The 14,678-nt window shown below is 38.9% G+C and overlaps 2 protein-coding genes and 1 long non-coding RNA gene across 3 annotated transcripts; 1 reads left to right on the forward strand and 2 right to left on the reverse strand.

Moving 5' to 3' along the window:
- Positions 1-5,107: 5,107 nt before the first annotated feature.
- On the reverse strand, positions 5,108-6,298 carry LOC112199807 (protein ROLLING AND ERECT LEAF 2-like). The gene has a single exon (XM_024340769.1). It carries the CDS (start codon positions 6,296-6,298, stop codon positions 5,108-5,110), a length of 1,191 nt encoding a protein of 396 aa, XP_024196537.1.
- Positions 6,299-7,668: 1,370 nt separating this feature from the next.
- LOC112198110 (zinc finger CCCH domain-containing protein 40) lies at positions 7,669-10,398 on the reverse strand. The gene is made up of 4 exons (XM_024339160.2): positions 10,244-10,398; positions 9,485-9,864; positions 9,163-9,386; positions 7,669-8,783 (listed from the first exon to the last, which is right to left on the reverse strand). Exons 2-4 carry the CDS (start codon positions 9,857-9,859, stop codon positions 7,892-7,894), a joined length of 1,491 nt encoding a protein of 496 aa, XP_024194928.1. The 5' UTR covers positions 9,860-9,864; positions 10,244-10,398; the 3' UTR covers positions 7,669-7,891.
- A 722-nt stretch (positions 10,399-11,120) lies between these two features.
- On the forward strand, positions 11,121-13,575 carry LOC112200921. Its single transcript, XR_002936522.2, has 3 exons — positions 11,121-11,439; positions 11,552-11,641; positions 12,504-13,575. It is a non-coding gene; the product is annotated as an uncharacterized LOC112200921 (long non-coding RNA).
- Positions 13,576-14,678: the final 1,103 nt, after the last annotated feature.

Genomic DNA, 14,678 nt, shown 5'->3' on the forward strand with positions numbered 1-14,678 from the left:
ATAAAAATCATCCATGAATTCAAATTGTTGTAGCTTAAGTTATGTGCGTACTTCTCCTCTAGTTTGCATTGTTGCTCCACTGGCCAAACGCACATGTAAAGGAGAGAACTGGTGTATTTGAGCCTTGGAACCCTTGAGTAGTTGGGGATGAATAAAATTGTGTGTAGCACCCGAATCAATGAGGATGTGTACTACTTTCTTGTTAAAAATTCCCTTCAACTACATGGTAGCTGGTTGTGCATTTCCTCCTCCCATAACCTGTAATCTTATCAATGGTTCGTTAATATCAACAATTGGAGGTACCTCCATTAGCTATGTCTCATCAGACTCTTCTGCCATTTCATCTTCATTGGGAATAATTTCCATACTCATTAATTGGCCCCTTTTTCTGCAGTTGTGCCCCAGTTTGTAAGGCTCATTGCAGAAGTAGCATTGATTCCTAGCTCTTCTTGCTTCAAACTCAGCATCAGAAAGTTTAATTCTGACACTATTGTTTCCATGTGAAGACCCTGAGTTGCCATGAGTGTTCCGAGGAGTGAAACAAATTCCACTTGGCTTAGCATTAGCCCTAACATCTGATGCAACTTTGTGACTGAATCCTGAGGCTGTTTTGGTATTGTAAGCAGTTCGTGAGAAGTTTCGATGGCCTGCACTTCTTGTTTCATAGACTCTCGCAAGCTCACATGCTTCATATAGAGTTCGAGGTTTCTGAGCTTGCACATCCACCCTTATCTCTTCTTTCAAACCTCCAATAAAGCAAGACAAAAGCACCTCAGGTGGAAAACCAGGTGCCCTTCTTGATAACTTTGTGAACTGTTCCATGTACCCTTCAACAGTACCTGTTTGATTCATTCTAGCCAAGGCCGCTTGGTATTCAGATCTATTATAGCTGCTGAATTCCCGCATTAACAAATCAGCCAACCCTTGCCAGATACTTGGAAATTCATGCCTAAACATATACCATCTATCTGAGGCTTTATCAGACAAATGCATGGTGGCAATTGATAGCTTCCTATCTTCAGGTATTTGATAAAACTCAAAGTATTGATCTGCCTTGTTAAGCCACTCAACAGGATCACCTCCACTAAACACACTGAACTCCAATCTCATCTGCTTCATTGTGGGTAAATTTGGATCAACATGGGGTGTGAACAAGGGATTTGGATATACTTGGTTGAGTGGGTAACCATAGTTTGGATAAGTGACCTGAAATGGATGCTGATGAGTGTTTGAGACATGGTGAGTGGTAGTAGTAGTGGCATAAGTAGGTGGTATGTGAAGTGGTGGTGGTATTGAATGTGAAAATTGGGGTGATGCAATTGACAGGGAGGGCTGGACAACTGATGATGGGAAATTGATCATGGTAGTGGAATAAGGTCCCGAGTAAGTCATTGTAAAAAGTTCAGGACCTTGCATTGTTTGACTGACTCCCTGCATATTCAGCATATTTCCTTGCCTCATTCCAGCATGATATGGGCTAGAAAATGTGTGGTAAGGTTGTGAGTTGCTCAGATGGTGAGACTAATGATTAAAAGTGTTACCAACAGAGTGACCAGCAAATCCCATTGACCCAAAACTATGCAAGGGTTTGGATCCCACATCATTCACCATAGTCCGACCACTACTACTACTATGAACAAAATTAACAATATTCAAATCAGGAATAGTAGCCACAGTGGTAGCAACCAACCCACTAGTAACTTGCAGAGAAGAAGATGGTGCCAGTAACCCATTGAGAGTTGTTAAGTCGTGAAACGTTACCCTCAGATCTAGCCACTGGAGATGAACACGAGGCGGTCACCGATGGGAATGAGGCGACCGGCAAGGGTAGAGATCCAAATTGCACTGTTCCATCCGGCTGAGAAATCGCCATACTCCCCTGATTGACGAGCTCCGGTGAAGGAGTAGGTATGTGCTCCTTGACGATGGTTGTGAACTGTTGCTTGAACTTATCCATCAACATGGATTTGAAATTGGTCAACGAAGTGGCCATGGCTTCCTGTAAGGAAGCCTGCATCGCATTGAGTTTTGAGCCGGTCTCCTCCCGATGCGCTTGCAGCACATACTCGAGGTGGACAAGCTCGTCGGGAACGTGGAGCGCCTCGACGGCGTGTGGCGGAGAGGAGGGTTTCCCACCCCCTTGAGCTTAACCATGATCGAGTGGCTTTGATACCAGTTGTTAAGGTATGAACCCTAACTAGAGAAAATGCAGAAGGAGAAAGTAAAAGATAAAAGGAAATTAATAGGTTTTCATTCATGGTCTTAGAGTTTACAGAGTGAGGCTTATATAGCCCTTATCATGTGGACACGTGTCGCACATGGAGTGAGCACCCCTAATTAAACCCTAACATGCATAATTGGACTTAATTAGACTAATAAGGTAATTAACTAACTCAGCTAATTGATCACGTGCGAAGCATGAGCACGCTGCTGCTTCTCCCAGATGAACTAGGAAATCCATTTAAGCTATTTTCGTAACAATAGAGTTGTGTCTCTCAATCGTATAATTTATTCAGTGTAAAAGTATGCTTCCTGGGTTTCTCCTCATCCTCATCATCATAAGCCGAAGAACGAACTATGCAAGAGCGACTCATCGTGAGTGACCGGCATAGCCTAAAAAAATTTCTTTCAGCAGTACTTTGCCTTCGAACATCTTCGGCCTTTAGCAGTTTTGAAACATTGTTGCCAGACTCGTAAGCCTTTTGGAATTGAGCCTTAACTTTCATCTCAGAATTCTTATAGTGAGAGGAATACGTTTGCACAAACTCTGTTATGGTATCTGCTAATTCTTATGCAAGTTATGGTACTTGTTTTGCTCTTCTTCAAGCTGATCCCTAGTCCCTACATCGTAGAGCCAATTTCAACAGCTCTTTTCTCTCTTTACAAACAACTTTTCCAGATTTTGAGCTAACACCTCCCGTGATTCTGTTGAGAATGTGTATAAATATAACTCCCACATTGGAAAAATATAACTTTGCTTATAGGTTTATAAGCATTTGGGTCATTCCATCCATTGCAAATTGATTTATTGCAAGCAAATATTTAGAACAAGCTCAACAAGAAAGAATGTGTTAAGAGTTGCAGTGTCAATAATCCTTCAAATAAGAGGAATAGGCGGTGCCTTTTATGCAGGGCTCATCTTCCTATAAAGACAAGGAAACCCGCAGCAGGAAACACCCACCTAAAACCAATAGGAAATGGGAATCAAATTATCTGGCGGTGCTTATCTTTCCCCTAGCTACTTATTCCTATGATAAAAGTTTTTTCTTATCCTTTACATTATTTTTTCATCAAATGAACTAATTAGTATAAAAGTGTTACAAGTAGTAAGAACAATATAAATTGAAGTCATTATCGGACATAAATAAAATTAAACCAATGGCCTAAACATAACTTTCAATGTATAAAAGGATAGTAATGGAGCTCCGAAGTCTCTGGAACACCTCGAAGCTAGAAAGATTGTCATGTTGACCTTGTAGATCCCAAACCCGACTGAGTGTGATCATATCAATGAATGTGGGCATATGAATCGGGTAATGGCTCTAAACCCACGAAGGAAGTACTTGTGCTTGAGTCAACTTCAACTCCTGAGTAGTGAATACATGTGATAGTCTCAAATGAAAAAACAATGTCACTCATCAGCGGTTGAGACAAGATTTTCTTTAACTATAAAGTCTCACATAATTCAAAGTTGATAACATAGGCCCAAACTAGCTTAGAAAGCCGAAAAAAATACATGACCCGATAATCCTTAGGTCAGTCCTTTTTTCCTTTTGCCCAGCTTATTTAATTTTCTTCTTCTTAATAACCATCCACTATTCTGCTAGCTCCCATTACAGGTTCAGCACTATCTATCAAACACTAACGTACTCTTGCGGTCTTGCCCTAATTTTCAATTGGAGAATGTATTAGTTTGATATAGCATATCCCGACAAAACTATTTTAACCAATATGAAAGTTTCTGAAAAGGTACGGTCCTGAAAATAATAATAACGCAAGGAACCATTCAGGCGGCTAAGTTATTTGGGAGTAGTACTAGAAAAGAATCATGTTTATATATGCTTTTTAAAGAAACAGATCTTTGACTAACACTCGAAGACCATTTGGGAAAAACAATTTTTAAACACAATGCATGTGTGCGTGGCTTTGGTTGCATTCATGTATAGTTCACAATAGAGATAATGCAACGGTTTTTGTTAGGAATTTCATTAATTTTGGCATTTTGGGACACAACTTGTTTGTGAGCTAGTCAGGCCAAACAGATAAAGTTTAGTGTAAACTTCTTAAAGACGTCTTTGGATCTTAATATTACTAAGGGGAAAAGAAGCCGTTCGAACACAAAGCTGTCTGGACTAACGTTGTTTTTCTGAAACTTGTCAAGAAGCAAAGCCGTACGACACTAATAGCTTTGTCATATTAATTTGGAAGTATCTCTGATGATTAATCCTAAGATCTTAGCCTTCATTCCAAACTCAACCCACTATCATTAGTTATGGTTCATACGAAACACCAAGAAACAGTACTGTTACATATGATGAGACCCATAAACGAAGAGAAAGAACCTAACGTTATTAAAAGGCAAGAGGAAAAACCTAAGTCTACCCTCCTTGGGCTAAGTAACCCCGAGTGAGCATAGAACCACGTCCGACAGGATACAAGTACTCCTGCTGCATGAAAAGGCCACGCAGAATGATTGATCGCTCATTAAACAAAATCACTATAAGCAGCTTCGGACTATGCAGTATCAGAAGACTTGTAAAATTTGTTTACATACATATATCACCTGCAGAGAGGCTATAATGATAAGTAACTAGGGAAAGCAATCAATCGATTGCACCGACATAAATGGATGATTAGATTATATTAAATATACTCTTAGGTTATTAATTATAAATATCAAAGGTTGAGATCATTTTATAAGTGTTGGGTTATTTGCGCCGTCGGTGCATAGAATAATTTCCATATTATAAGAGCTAAATATTAATTTCAAGCAAGTAAATAAATTGAATCCATAGAGATAATGCTATTACATCTTTTGTTCGTCCATCAAAAGCACTAATTAGAAATATAAGTAAGCATTAAATTGATAACAAAAAAAAAAATCTAGCTAATCACTGCAATTAATATTATGATTCTTTGCAACCTCGGCATACTCTTTAGCAGCTTTGGTTGTAAACTCGGCCAACGATTTGAAGACTGATGCAAAACTCTCCTGAATCACGTTTGTAACAATCTTTTGTGTGTTCGTCTTACTAGTTTGATAGGCTTTTTCGTCATTCTTTAGCGTATTCATCAATCTATTCAACTCCTCCTTCTTCTTCTCTGGCCTGGTCTTCTTGTATTGCTGCACAAGTTCGTAGATATCCGCATTGAGTTTCTCAACTTTGCTCTTGCATTCTCGCTCTTTCTTTTGTTGTTCCACAAGCTTTTGAACTTCTTTGTCACACTCACTTATTGCTTTACTCACTTCCTTGTCCTCCAATTTTTCCAAACAAGTTAACCAATCTCCGAGCAGTTTCGTGCACCCATTATCGTTGACTTCCTTTTCAAAAAATGATGGAACTGAATATTTACTCCAATTGTTGAGAGATTTAATGAAGGCCTTTTGTGAACAAATATATGAAGTAAAGGCGGCGCACCATTTTTGAAGTTTTGTTTGAAGCTCGTCAGTAGCAACCGAGATTTTGGCATCACAACACTTTACATGAGGCTTATAGAGAGAGAATTTTTCGGACATGATCTCGTTTTGCTTGTCATGGCAATGCGACATATTCGTCCAAATTTTCTGTAGACCTTCTAGGAGATTAGAAAGTTGAGGTTGCAGCTCATCATCTCTCAATTTTTTGATTCTGTTGAAAGCTTCTAGAGCGCTTTCTTCGGCAACTTGTACTTCGAGTGTTCCTCCAATTTTCCTCTTATCCTCGACTATCTCTACCTCTCTAGAGAGTTGCGCCTCCCAGGCATGTAATATCTTTAATATTGAAGACTGTTCTTCGGCTTTCTCCATGCAATTATCACCAACTTTAACGGAGCGACTCCTTGCTACAAATTTACTTTTGGTAGAGTGACTCCACGTGAATGACCGAACTAGTTTATTCTTTTGTTCTTTAACATTTTCAACTTGAACAGATTCGGTCTTTAGTAATTCGCAAACGCCACTGCCAGACTTGCCTACCTTATCGAACTGATCCTTAACTTGTGTCAAAGCATCCAATAAGTCCTTCTTTTCAGGAGTCCCAGGGCGATGCCCCACATTATCTTCCTTCTTAAGACTAGTTTCTACTTTCGCTGCCACCATCTTTGTATCCCTTTTCTTATTACTCTTCCCTGATTTCTCTTTCGTTGTCTTGAAATCTTCATTCCTAGAAGTCTCCGCTTTCTCTGTCACTATACTTGAATCTTTCTCTTCATGATGTCCTTTTTTTTACTCATCAAATATGGTATCCTGTAGCTTGACAGAATGAGAAAAAAGTGAGTAATATTCTTCCACAAACTTTTTTATGGTTGTTGCCATCTCATTTTGCAGATCATTGTACTCCTTTTGTGCCTTTGCAAACTGTTTTTGTTGTTGTATAGCCAATATCGCTAATTTAACTCTCTCTTTGCAGACACTACTTTTTTCGGATACAGAAACGGCACCTCCCATGATTGTATTTCTTTTAGTTTGTATACTCTGGTAGGAAAAAGAAGAAGAGAAAAAAGACTTCGGTTATCGAAGGCAAAATATCTAGAACGGACGGTTTTTTGATTTTCGTAAGTCAAACAAACTACTATGATTCTTGTAACGTTATGTCTCTTTAAGTACTAGTGCAAATTGAAATTCTTATGAAGACTAGGAAACCAGAAGAAGTAGGAAATATAATACTACAACTAATAAGAAAGTGCGTTGCAACCTTCCAAAAAAAAAAAAAAAATTGCAAATCGGGAAATCAAATCAAGTAAGGCGGCCCTTCCATAATTAAGCCATAAATTTAATCCAATAATTTGTAACATCTTTGTTTCACGTCACTTTCACCTTCCAAAATTCATGATCCATCTCTTGACAAGAAGTGAAGCAAACCGAAAAGTAGGAAAAGCATGCAAAAAGGAAAATATCCCTAAGTCCTATAGGGACATGCATGGAATTAAGCTAACCAGAAAGAAGTAGGAAAAACAGAAAAATATTGCAAAATAGAGACATGGAGTAGGGTGCACTCAAAAAAAAAAAAAAAAAAAAAAAAAAAAAGGAAGCAAGCCTAAAGAAGAAAGCAAATGTAGAAAGGAGGTAGGAAGGCTGCCAAGGTAGCTGCTGTTGAGGACACGATGAGGGGTGCACTCATCGAGTTTGTAGTAATGTCAAGTTGAAATACTCGGGAAAAAGAAAAAAGAAATAGGAAATATAAGAAATATTTGAAAAAAAAAAAAAAAACCAAACTAGGAAGGTGTCGATGACAAGAGGGTGGATCACTCTCACAAGATTTAATAGGCTTTACCTAAAACTTTACTAGTTCATTGTTATCATTTTCATACCTCTTGCTTGTTGAACCGTTCCATGGCAAAATTTATTGGCAGTATCTAATCAGGCCAGAGGAGATTTTGTCGAAGAAAGCAGAGCATCATATCAAGTTATGGCTAAATCTGTTATCTGTTAAGTGCTTAAAAGAACTTCAATGAACTCTTTCAGAAATATGATATAGGAAACATAAGGCCATGATGTACATATTGAATTCATATGAAGGGAGACATTTCAATATTTTGTCACCAATGAAGGGACTGTTACACAATAAGTGATCCTTAATCGGGAAAAAAAGGGAATGCTCTAACGAAGATGGTGATTACATCCACAAATCCATGCAAGGCCAGTTCAGAGTCAAAAAACACTAGTTGCACAACGATACAACAACAGTTGGTGTCACTGCTGTGATGACGCAGTTGGTGCAGATCCAGATTCAGATGCTGTGGATTCTGAAGGCCCAGAACTTGAAGCTGCGGATGCTGATGATGTAGAAGCTGCGGGTGTTACAGAATGCTGCTGGTACTGTTGGTTCATTGTCAAGGACTGTTGTGGAGGCACTGCAGCATGATATTGCGGAGGGTATTGTTGTTGGTAAGCTGGTGGCGGCAGAGGCATATAAGCTGTATATGGGGGAGGATAAAACTGCTGATGATGATAATGACCATGTGGTGGAGCCATGGTTTGAAAAGCATAATGCTGCCTCTCTGAACCAGATTTGTTCTCGCCAGACCCTGCAGGCCCACTAGGAGCCCCATCTTGAGATCGAACAACAGCGCCCATTCTTTGAGGATCCATTGATGGATAAAATGTCCTCTCCTGTGAAGATGGTGGAGGTGGCATGTTGTAGTAGTGCTGCACTGTTGCAGATTGATCTTGTATTTGGTTCTGCTGTTGTGAAATCACTGCTCGAGGCAACAATCCACTATGAGCCACTGCCTGCTGCCTAGCTTCATCTGTGCCCTCTGAGTCCTGTTTTGGTGCTTGGGGCCTACCCCACATTAACTTCAATCTCAAACCCTTTATCACCAGTTTATTGGAGAGTTCTTCTGCAGCCTTTTCTGCACCTTCTCTTGTTGTGTAGGTTACGAAAGCACAAGCTCGTTGGAGTACCATCCTAACAGACTCTATTTCACCATGAGCATAAAAGTTATCCCTTAGATCCTGCTCAGTAATTCTCCCATCAAGCCCACCCACATATAGGGTTCTGATGCTTTCATCCTCAGGAGGTTCGAGGGAGGGCATCTCTCCAGCCTTGTTCAGTAGCTTCATCGCAACTGGATCATTGACTCTGCAGATAAATTACAGATTAAAATGTGAATATCACAAGCTAAAGAAAAACTATGCACTATTTGTTGGCTGAATATAGCTACTAATGCTGCAGTAGTACACTCCTATTAGTTCCCAACTCCCGAAAGAAGCATCTTTCTTCAATTAATTGGGTAGTACGTACAAAAATTTCTTGACAAAACAACCAAAAAAAAAAAAAGACTTCAGTTGCTTGCTCAATGTGAACAAATAAGAGATCAGGTATCGTTAATGATCAAAAAACAAATTCTCAAATTTAAAGCAGCCAGCAGGAATCGGTAACTACAATCATAACATAATGAAAACAGAACCATGAACTCCTTATCATATTGAAAATAGTAAAGTAGGATGCATTGACATACCCATAGTAACGATCTTTAATGTTTTGTTGTGCCAACTCCCCAGTTATGGGCATTTCATGCCTGTAAGGGCACTCAGCGCCTCTTGTGCACTCACCTCGAATGTAGAAACTGCAGACATGTGCTCTGTTCCTTTTGTAATAGGGTGCTGTTCTTTGAAGCTTCAGAATAGTGTCACTGGGCCGAGCTTTCCCATAGGAAGATTCGTAATCTATACCGGCTCTAGCCTGCATACACCAATCACAATTAAAATTAAAAGCTAAAGTGTTCAAAGAAAAAATAAATAAGTAAACTTAGAAACTTAACTGAAAGGGAGGAAACTTACCTTTCGGTCATGCTCCTCGGCAAAAAACTCCCTATTGACATCGCTCTTGGGAATCACATCAGTGGAGTTGATAGCCATAGCAGTGTCTCGAACCTGTACTGGCAAGCCATATTCCAGGTCCAAGATGCAAACTTGACAGACATTCTTCAACTTACTGCACGTCTGGCAAATCTCCGTCTTCTTGAATCGGGCATCACGGCCAGGCCTCCACCGGAAAACGGTGAACGGCCGAGTACAAGTCTTGCACTCCTTGTCATAATCAGCTTTCGTCATGCGAACATAGGGATTGTCTCCCAGGCAGGACTCGCAGATGATGGGGAAGTCTGACCGTTCCCAACCATCTGCCTCCACATTCCTAAGCAACCTGTGCGCCATATCACCTAAATCCCAGCATTCAAAACAGCCTAAAAGTCAGATTGAGTAAATCAATCTCGCAATTTCAAATTCCTAACAATCTGTTCTGACTAAAACCCTAACATTCAGAACAACCCTAGCAGTTAATTTCATAATCTAGACGGTTTAGCAGATCATTTTAATAGTCCAAATCAGAAGAATTCCTAACAGATGATATCCATAATTTCAGATATAAACCCTGAAATCAGAAACCCTAGGCAAAAATCTAAACTTGATGACGATGACCAACTCAATATTGGAATACGAAGGAAATTAGAATTCATGAGCCCCTAGATTGAACTATTCAAGAAGAAAACACAACTGCAGAGCAATAACGAAGGGAGATGAAATTACTAAAAGACCAACCTGGAAGATAGAAAGAGAGAGAGAGACAGAGAGAGATGGAGCTTCAGGGTTTGCAGCAAAAACCAAACAGAGCTTCTTTATTCTCGGTTCTCTCAGATAGAGGGGGCCGCGCGTTTCTGCAAAGACGAGCGTGTTAAAATCGGGTCTAAATAACAATTTCGGGTCAATTTTTACAAACCGGGTCGGTTATTGTTAAAGATAAAAGAGGGGAACTACAAGAGTCCAAGTAAAGTTGTTTTTTTTTTTTTTTTTTTTTTAAATAATAATAAAATAGGTAAAGTTCTGTTAGGTTGCCTAATAATTGTTATTTTTTTCTATAAGTTTCCAAGTAAAGCCAATCCATCTTCACAAACGCACGAACTCGAAAGACCCCTCAAACATGCTGGTCATAAATTGGTGGGTGTTCAGACTTAAACTCTAGAAATGAGATTCCATGTTAAGCCGACTGATCAACATTACCACAACATGTTTTTTATTTTATTTTTTTATATACGTCTTGTATGGTTTGAACAAAAGATGAAAACATATATGGATAAAACAGACTCATCTTCACTTAAAAGAATCGATTTTTTTTGTCAATTTAACTCAATAGAAAGAACATATTTATAGTCTCTAAATATAATTAAACTTAAAATTTCAGATTTGAAACGGTACCTTATTTGACCTCACCTCGTATCTACGGCTAAATCCCTCTTTTAAAAATAAAGAGAAAGGACAATTAACCTACTCAATTTAATACTACAATTATTCATTAAAATTTTGGCAAATTTTATTTTCTAAATTTTTATATGCCTTTTTATTTTCCGAAAAGGATGAAAATACTCCTTCTGTGGGGTAAATTAGTAATTCTATAATTTCTAAGGTGTTATATTTCACTCAATATCAGTAAATTACAGATCCTCCAATCGCTCCCGAGCTCTCTCTCCCTCTTATCCCTCAAACTCATTTCTAGGGTTTCGCCCAACACCACCATCAACGACGGAAGCGATCGTCTCCTTCTCATGGACGAGAGCCACATCACCGCTAATCGCAGGCCCCTTGCCTCGTCGCGTTTCGATTCCAGAAGACGGAGATTTGCCTCTCCAATCTCCAATACCGCGTGCCGTTTCAGGTTCCAGATACCGCTCTGGTCTTCGATTCGATCGATACGAGTGATGCCGATTGGGAGTTCATTGCTGAGGAGTACGAACGATGTGGTAAACTTCTCTCTTTGGCATTTGAGGATTTGTCTGAGTTAGGGGTTCTCATTTTACGTTAGGTTTTTAGGAATCAATTGGTGTTTGATTTAATTGTCATCGGTGATTGCAGGTTAGGGTTTCGTATAATTGTCTTACAGGAGCTAGACGCCCACAACTGCGGGGAGTTGTCACAACAAAACATCGAAGATCCTTGATCTCGGTATGTGTTCAATACCTCATACCTTCATGTATTCAACATAGTAAACAATTATGAGTGTGTGGTTGTGTATTTTATGCTTATATTTACGGTCACCGGCTGCTTTTGGCTGCTCAAAACTTGTGAATGTGTTTGTTGATGATCATTGTTCTTGATGTTTAATGTCTCCACTTGGTTATTTCCTCAGACTGAAATTCTAGTGTGGAAAATTTTTCGTAGAAATTTGGTAGATGCAGTAGCTTTGTTTGTTGATGTTCATCGTTTATGATGTTTAGTGTATACTACTCAGATATGTGCTTAGATGTAAATAATACCCTCTTGTAGCAAATTGATAGATGCAGTTAGCTTGCATGAGTTGGTAGATGAGTTCCCATATTTTTCTCTTTTTACCTGTGTTATTTTGACAGCCATGCTATTACTGAGTCTTTGAAGTGATAAGAGATGTGGATGATTTTGATTTCATACTGCTAAGAGATGTAGATGAGTTACCATGTTTTATCTATGCACCTATTATATGTGGGCCGTAGGGTTGTTTTCTACTATGGTCATGATGTGCGAGCCTTCAGAGATACAATTAAGTTGCAGGAGGTAGCACAAGTTGGGCTGTTAGCTGCCTAAAATGATTCTTTTTGGTTGTCTATTTTTTACAGTTTCTTCAGCTCCATTTTTTTTTCTTCTTTTCTTTATCATCTCTTCTTATAAATTATGTCAGGTTATTGTTTATGTACTTAAGTAACAAGGGAATGAGGGGTTCTGGCTAAAACATAATATTGCTTTTTTGTTTGTTTATGTACTTATGTCAAGTAACAGGGGAGTGAGGGTTCTGGTTAAAAATAATATTGCTTTCTTTTACTTTGCTCCACAGATATAGATGTCCGTTCTGACGTACAAACCATAGGTTTTGGTGGATTTGAACTGATGGATCCTTCCTACAAGTTGGCTGAAAGCAGGACCAGTATGTTGTGATGAGAAACAGGTAAGAGAAAGTTATTTCATTTGCCATGGTTTTACATATTTTTATTTTCTTTACTGTATTTATGAAGAAAGATTTGTTCCTGTTTTGTTCAACAATGTGATGGTCGTTAGATGGGTATCAGTCTGGCCAACTGTAGTTCCTTCACTTTATTATGTCCAACCTTACAACTTCCCATAACTGTGATTGGGGTCAGGGATCAAAACATTTAAAGACTTTCATTTTATATTTTGTTTACTTTTTTTTTTTTTTTGATATCCTTCATATATTTCTATCATTTAAAAAAAAAATATTCATCTTAACCACAATTTACAGAGATTTTTACTGCTTTTGGCATTGGTTTGGGTTAGTGATTAACTTAAGTTGATTAATATGAACTATTATCTTCAATTATCTATATACAAATACTCAGGCGCATTAAAAAAATATCAAGGACATGAAATTTGATTTGTGTGTCTGTTTGTCAAGTATAATGTTTTAATGTCCATATCCTTGTCTGTAATTTCCCTTTTGGCTGTTAAACTGTTAGTAATGCGTTCATGTCTCTTTCCCTATTGATACTGCTTTATTTTAGAGTGAAAAAGATAGTATTTGCTTGTGTTGTCTTGGTGTTGTCTTGGTATTGTATGCCTCTAGGGATGCTGTCTTGTTTGTTACTTTTTAAATTCAGCATCTGCTCAAGTGATTCTGTTGTAAATCTGGTTACGGTATTCCATTTTCAGTACTCTGTATTGTCTCTGTTTCTGAAATGGGTTTGGCCAATTGGTATTGCTAGACTCTGGGATGCATTTCTAACTATTTTGTCCAACTGCATGCAGAATTTAGTTATTTAATTTGTCTTGTAGACTTTTTTATCCGAAGACTTGCAATGTCTTTGACAAAAAAAGAGTTGCAATCTTTGTAATCTCTGTATTTGAGAAAGTCCTTTTGAGAATAAAATTGGTCCACAAAGCAATTCTTGAAATTGGTTGAATGTTTGTCCCGGAAAAAAAAAAAGGAAAAGAAGATATTGGTACAAAAGAATCATAGATCACTCCAATAAGTAGATGGTTTGAAGAGAGTGGCCCAATAAAATTTAAAAGATAACAAAAAGGCCTAAAAGTGTTTCCAAATGTTTGATTTAAATAAGTATTCCGACTGAAGGTTGAAAGATGTGTCAGTGTCCCAATTCCTTTGGCCCAATGCTTCATGACATGAAGGCTAAACTGAACTCAATTCATTTTTGAAGCGGCACAATAGGAGGCCCGTTTTATGCCGAAGCAGCCTGGTATGAGGCCTAAATTTTGTTGACATGATGGCTCAAAAGTTGGCCCAAAGTAAATATTTGTGGCCCAATAAGAGGGCTAAATAATGTCAAACGGCCCAATCCACTGTCACTCTGACAGTAGATGCCACATTAAATGCTTCTAGAAGGCCCAATAAAAACCCCAATTAATGTTGAACGGCCCAATAAGAGGCCCAAGTCATGTTGACCCGATCAGGTGGCGGCGCATTTAATGCTTACCCAACCAGGGGGCTGCATATTAAATGCTTCTAGAAGGCCCAATAAAAGCCCAATTAATGTTGAAAGGCCTAACAGATGGCCCATTAATGTTGAACGGCCCAATTAAAAGCCCAAGGCACGTTGATCCTACCAGGTGGTGGCATATTAAATGCTTCTAGAAGGCCCAATAAAGGCCCAATTAATGTTGAACAGCCCAATTTAAGGCCCAAGTCACATTGACCCGACCAGGTGGCGGCGCAATTAATGCTTACCCGACCAGATGCCGGCACATTAAATGCTTATGGAAGGCCCAATAAAAGGCCCAATTATAGTTGAACGGTCCAATAGAAGGCCCAATTGACCTTGAACGGCCCAAGTATTATTGTAAGGCCCAGTAGTAGGCCCAATCCACGTTGACCGACCAGATGTTGGCGCATTTAATGCTAACCGACCAGGTGGCGGCGTATTAAATGCTTCTAGAAGGCCCAATAAGAAGTTTATTTTACGGTGAGCGGCCCAATCAACGTTGAAAGGCCCAATAGTAAGCTGAATTCAGGTTGACTGACCAGGTGGCGGCGGATTAA

The sequence above is a fragment of the Rosa chinensis genome, chromosome 4 (genome assembly GCF_002994745.2).
Source record: "Rosa chinensis cultivar Old Blush chromosome 4, RchiOBHm-V2, whole genome shotgun sequence".
NCBI classification, from domain to species: domain Eukaryota; kingdom Viridiplantae; phylum Streptophyta; class Magnoliopsida; order Rosales; family Rosaceae; genus Rosa; species Rosa chinensis.

What these genes read in the sequence shown, in the direction of transcription:
- LOC112199807 (XM_024340769.1), bottom strand. Translation starts at nt 6,298, where the DNA reads ATGGTGGCAGCGAAAGTAGAAACTAGTCTTAAGAAGGAAGATAATGTG.
- LOC112198110 (XM_024339160.2), bottom strand. Translation starts at nt 9,859, where the DNA reads ATGGCGCACAGGTTGCTTAGGAATGTGGAGGCAGATGGTTGGGAACGG. An exon ending in CCGAGGAGCATGACCGAAAG is followed by an intron (nt 9,387 to 9,484) that starts GTAAGTTTCCTC and finishes TGGTGTATGCAG; the next exon opens with GCTAGAGCCGGTATAGATTA. An exon ending in ATTAAAGATCGTTACTATGG is followed by an intron (nt 8,784 to 9,162) that starts GTATGTCAATGC and finishes ATTTATCTGCAG; the next exon opens with AGTCAATGATCCAGTTGCGA.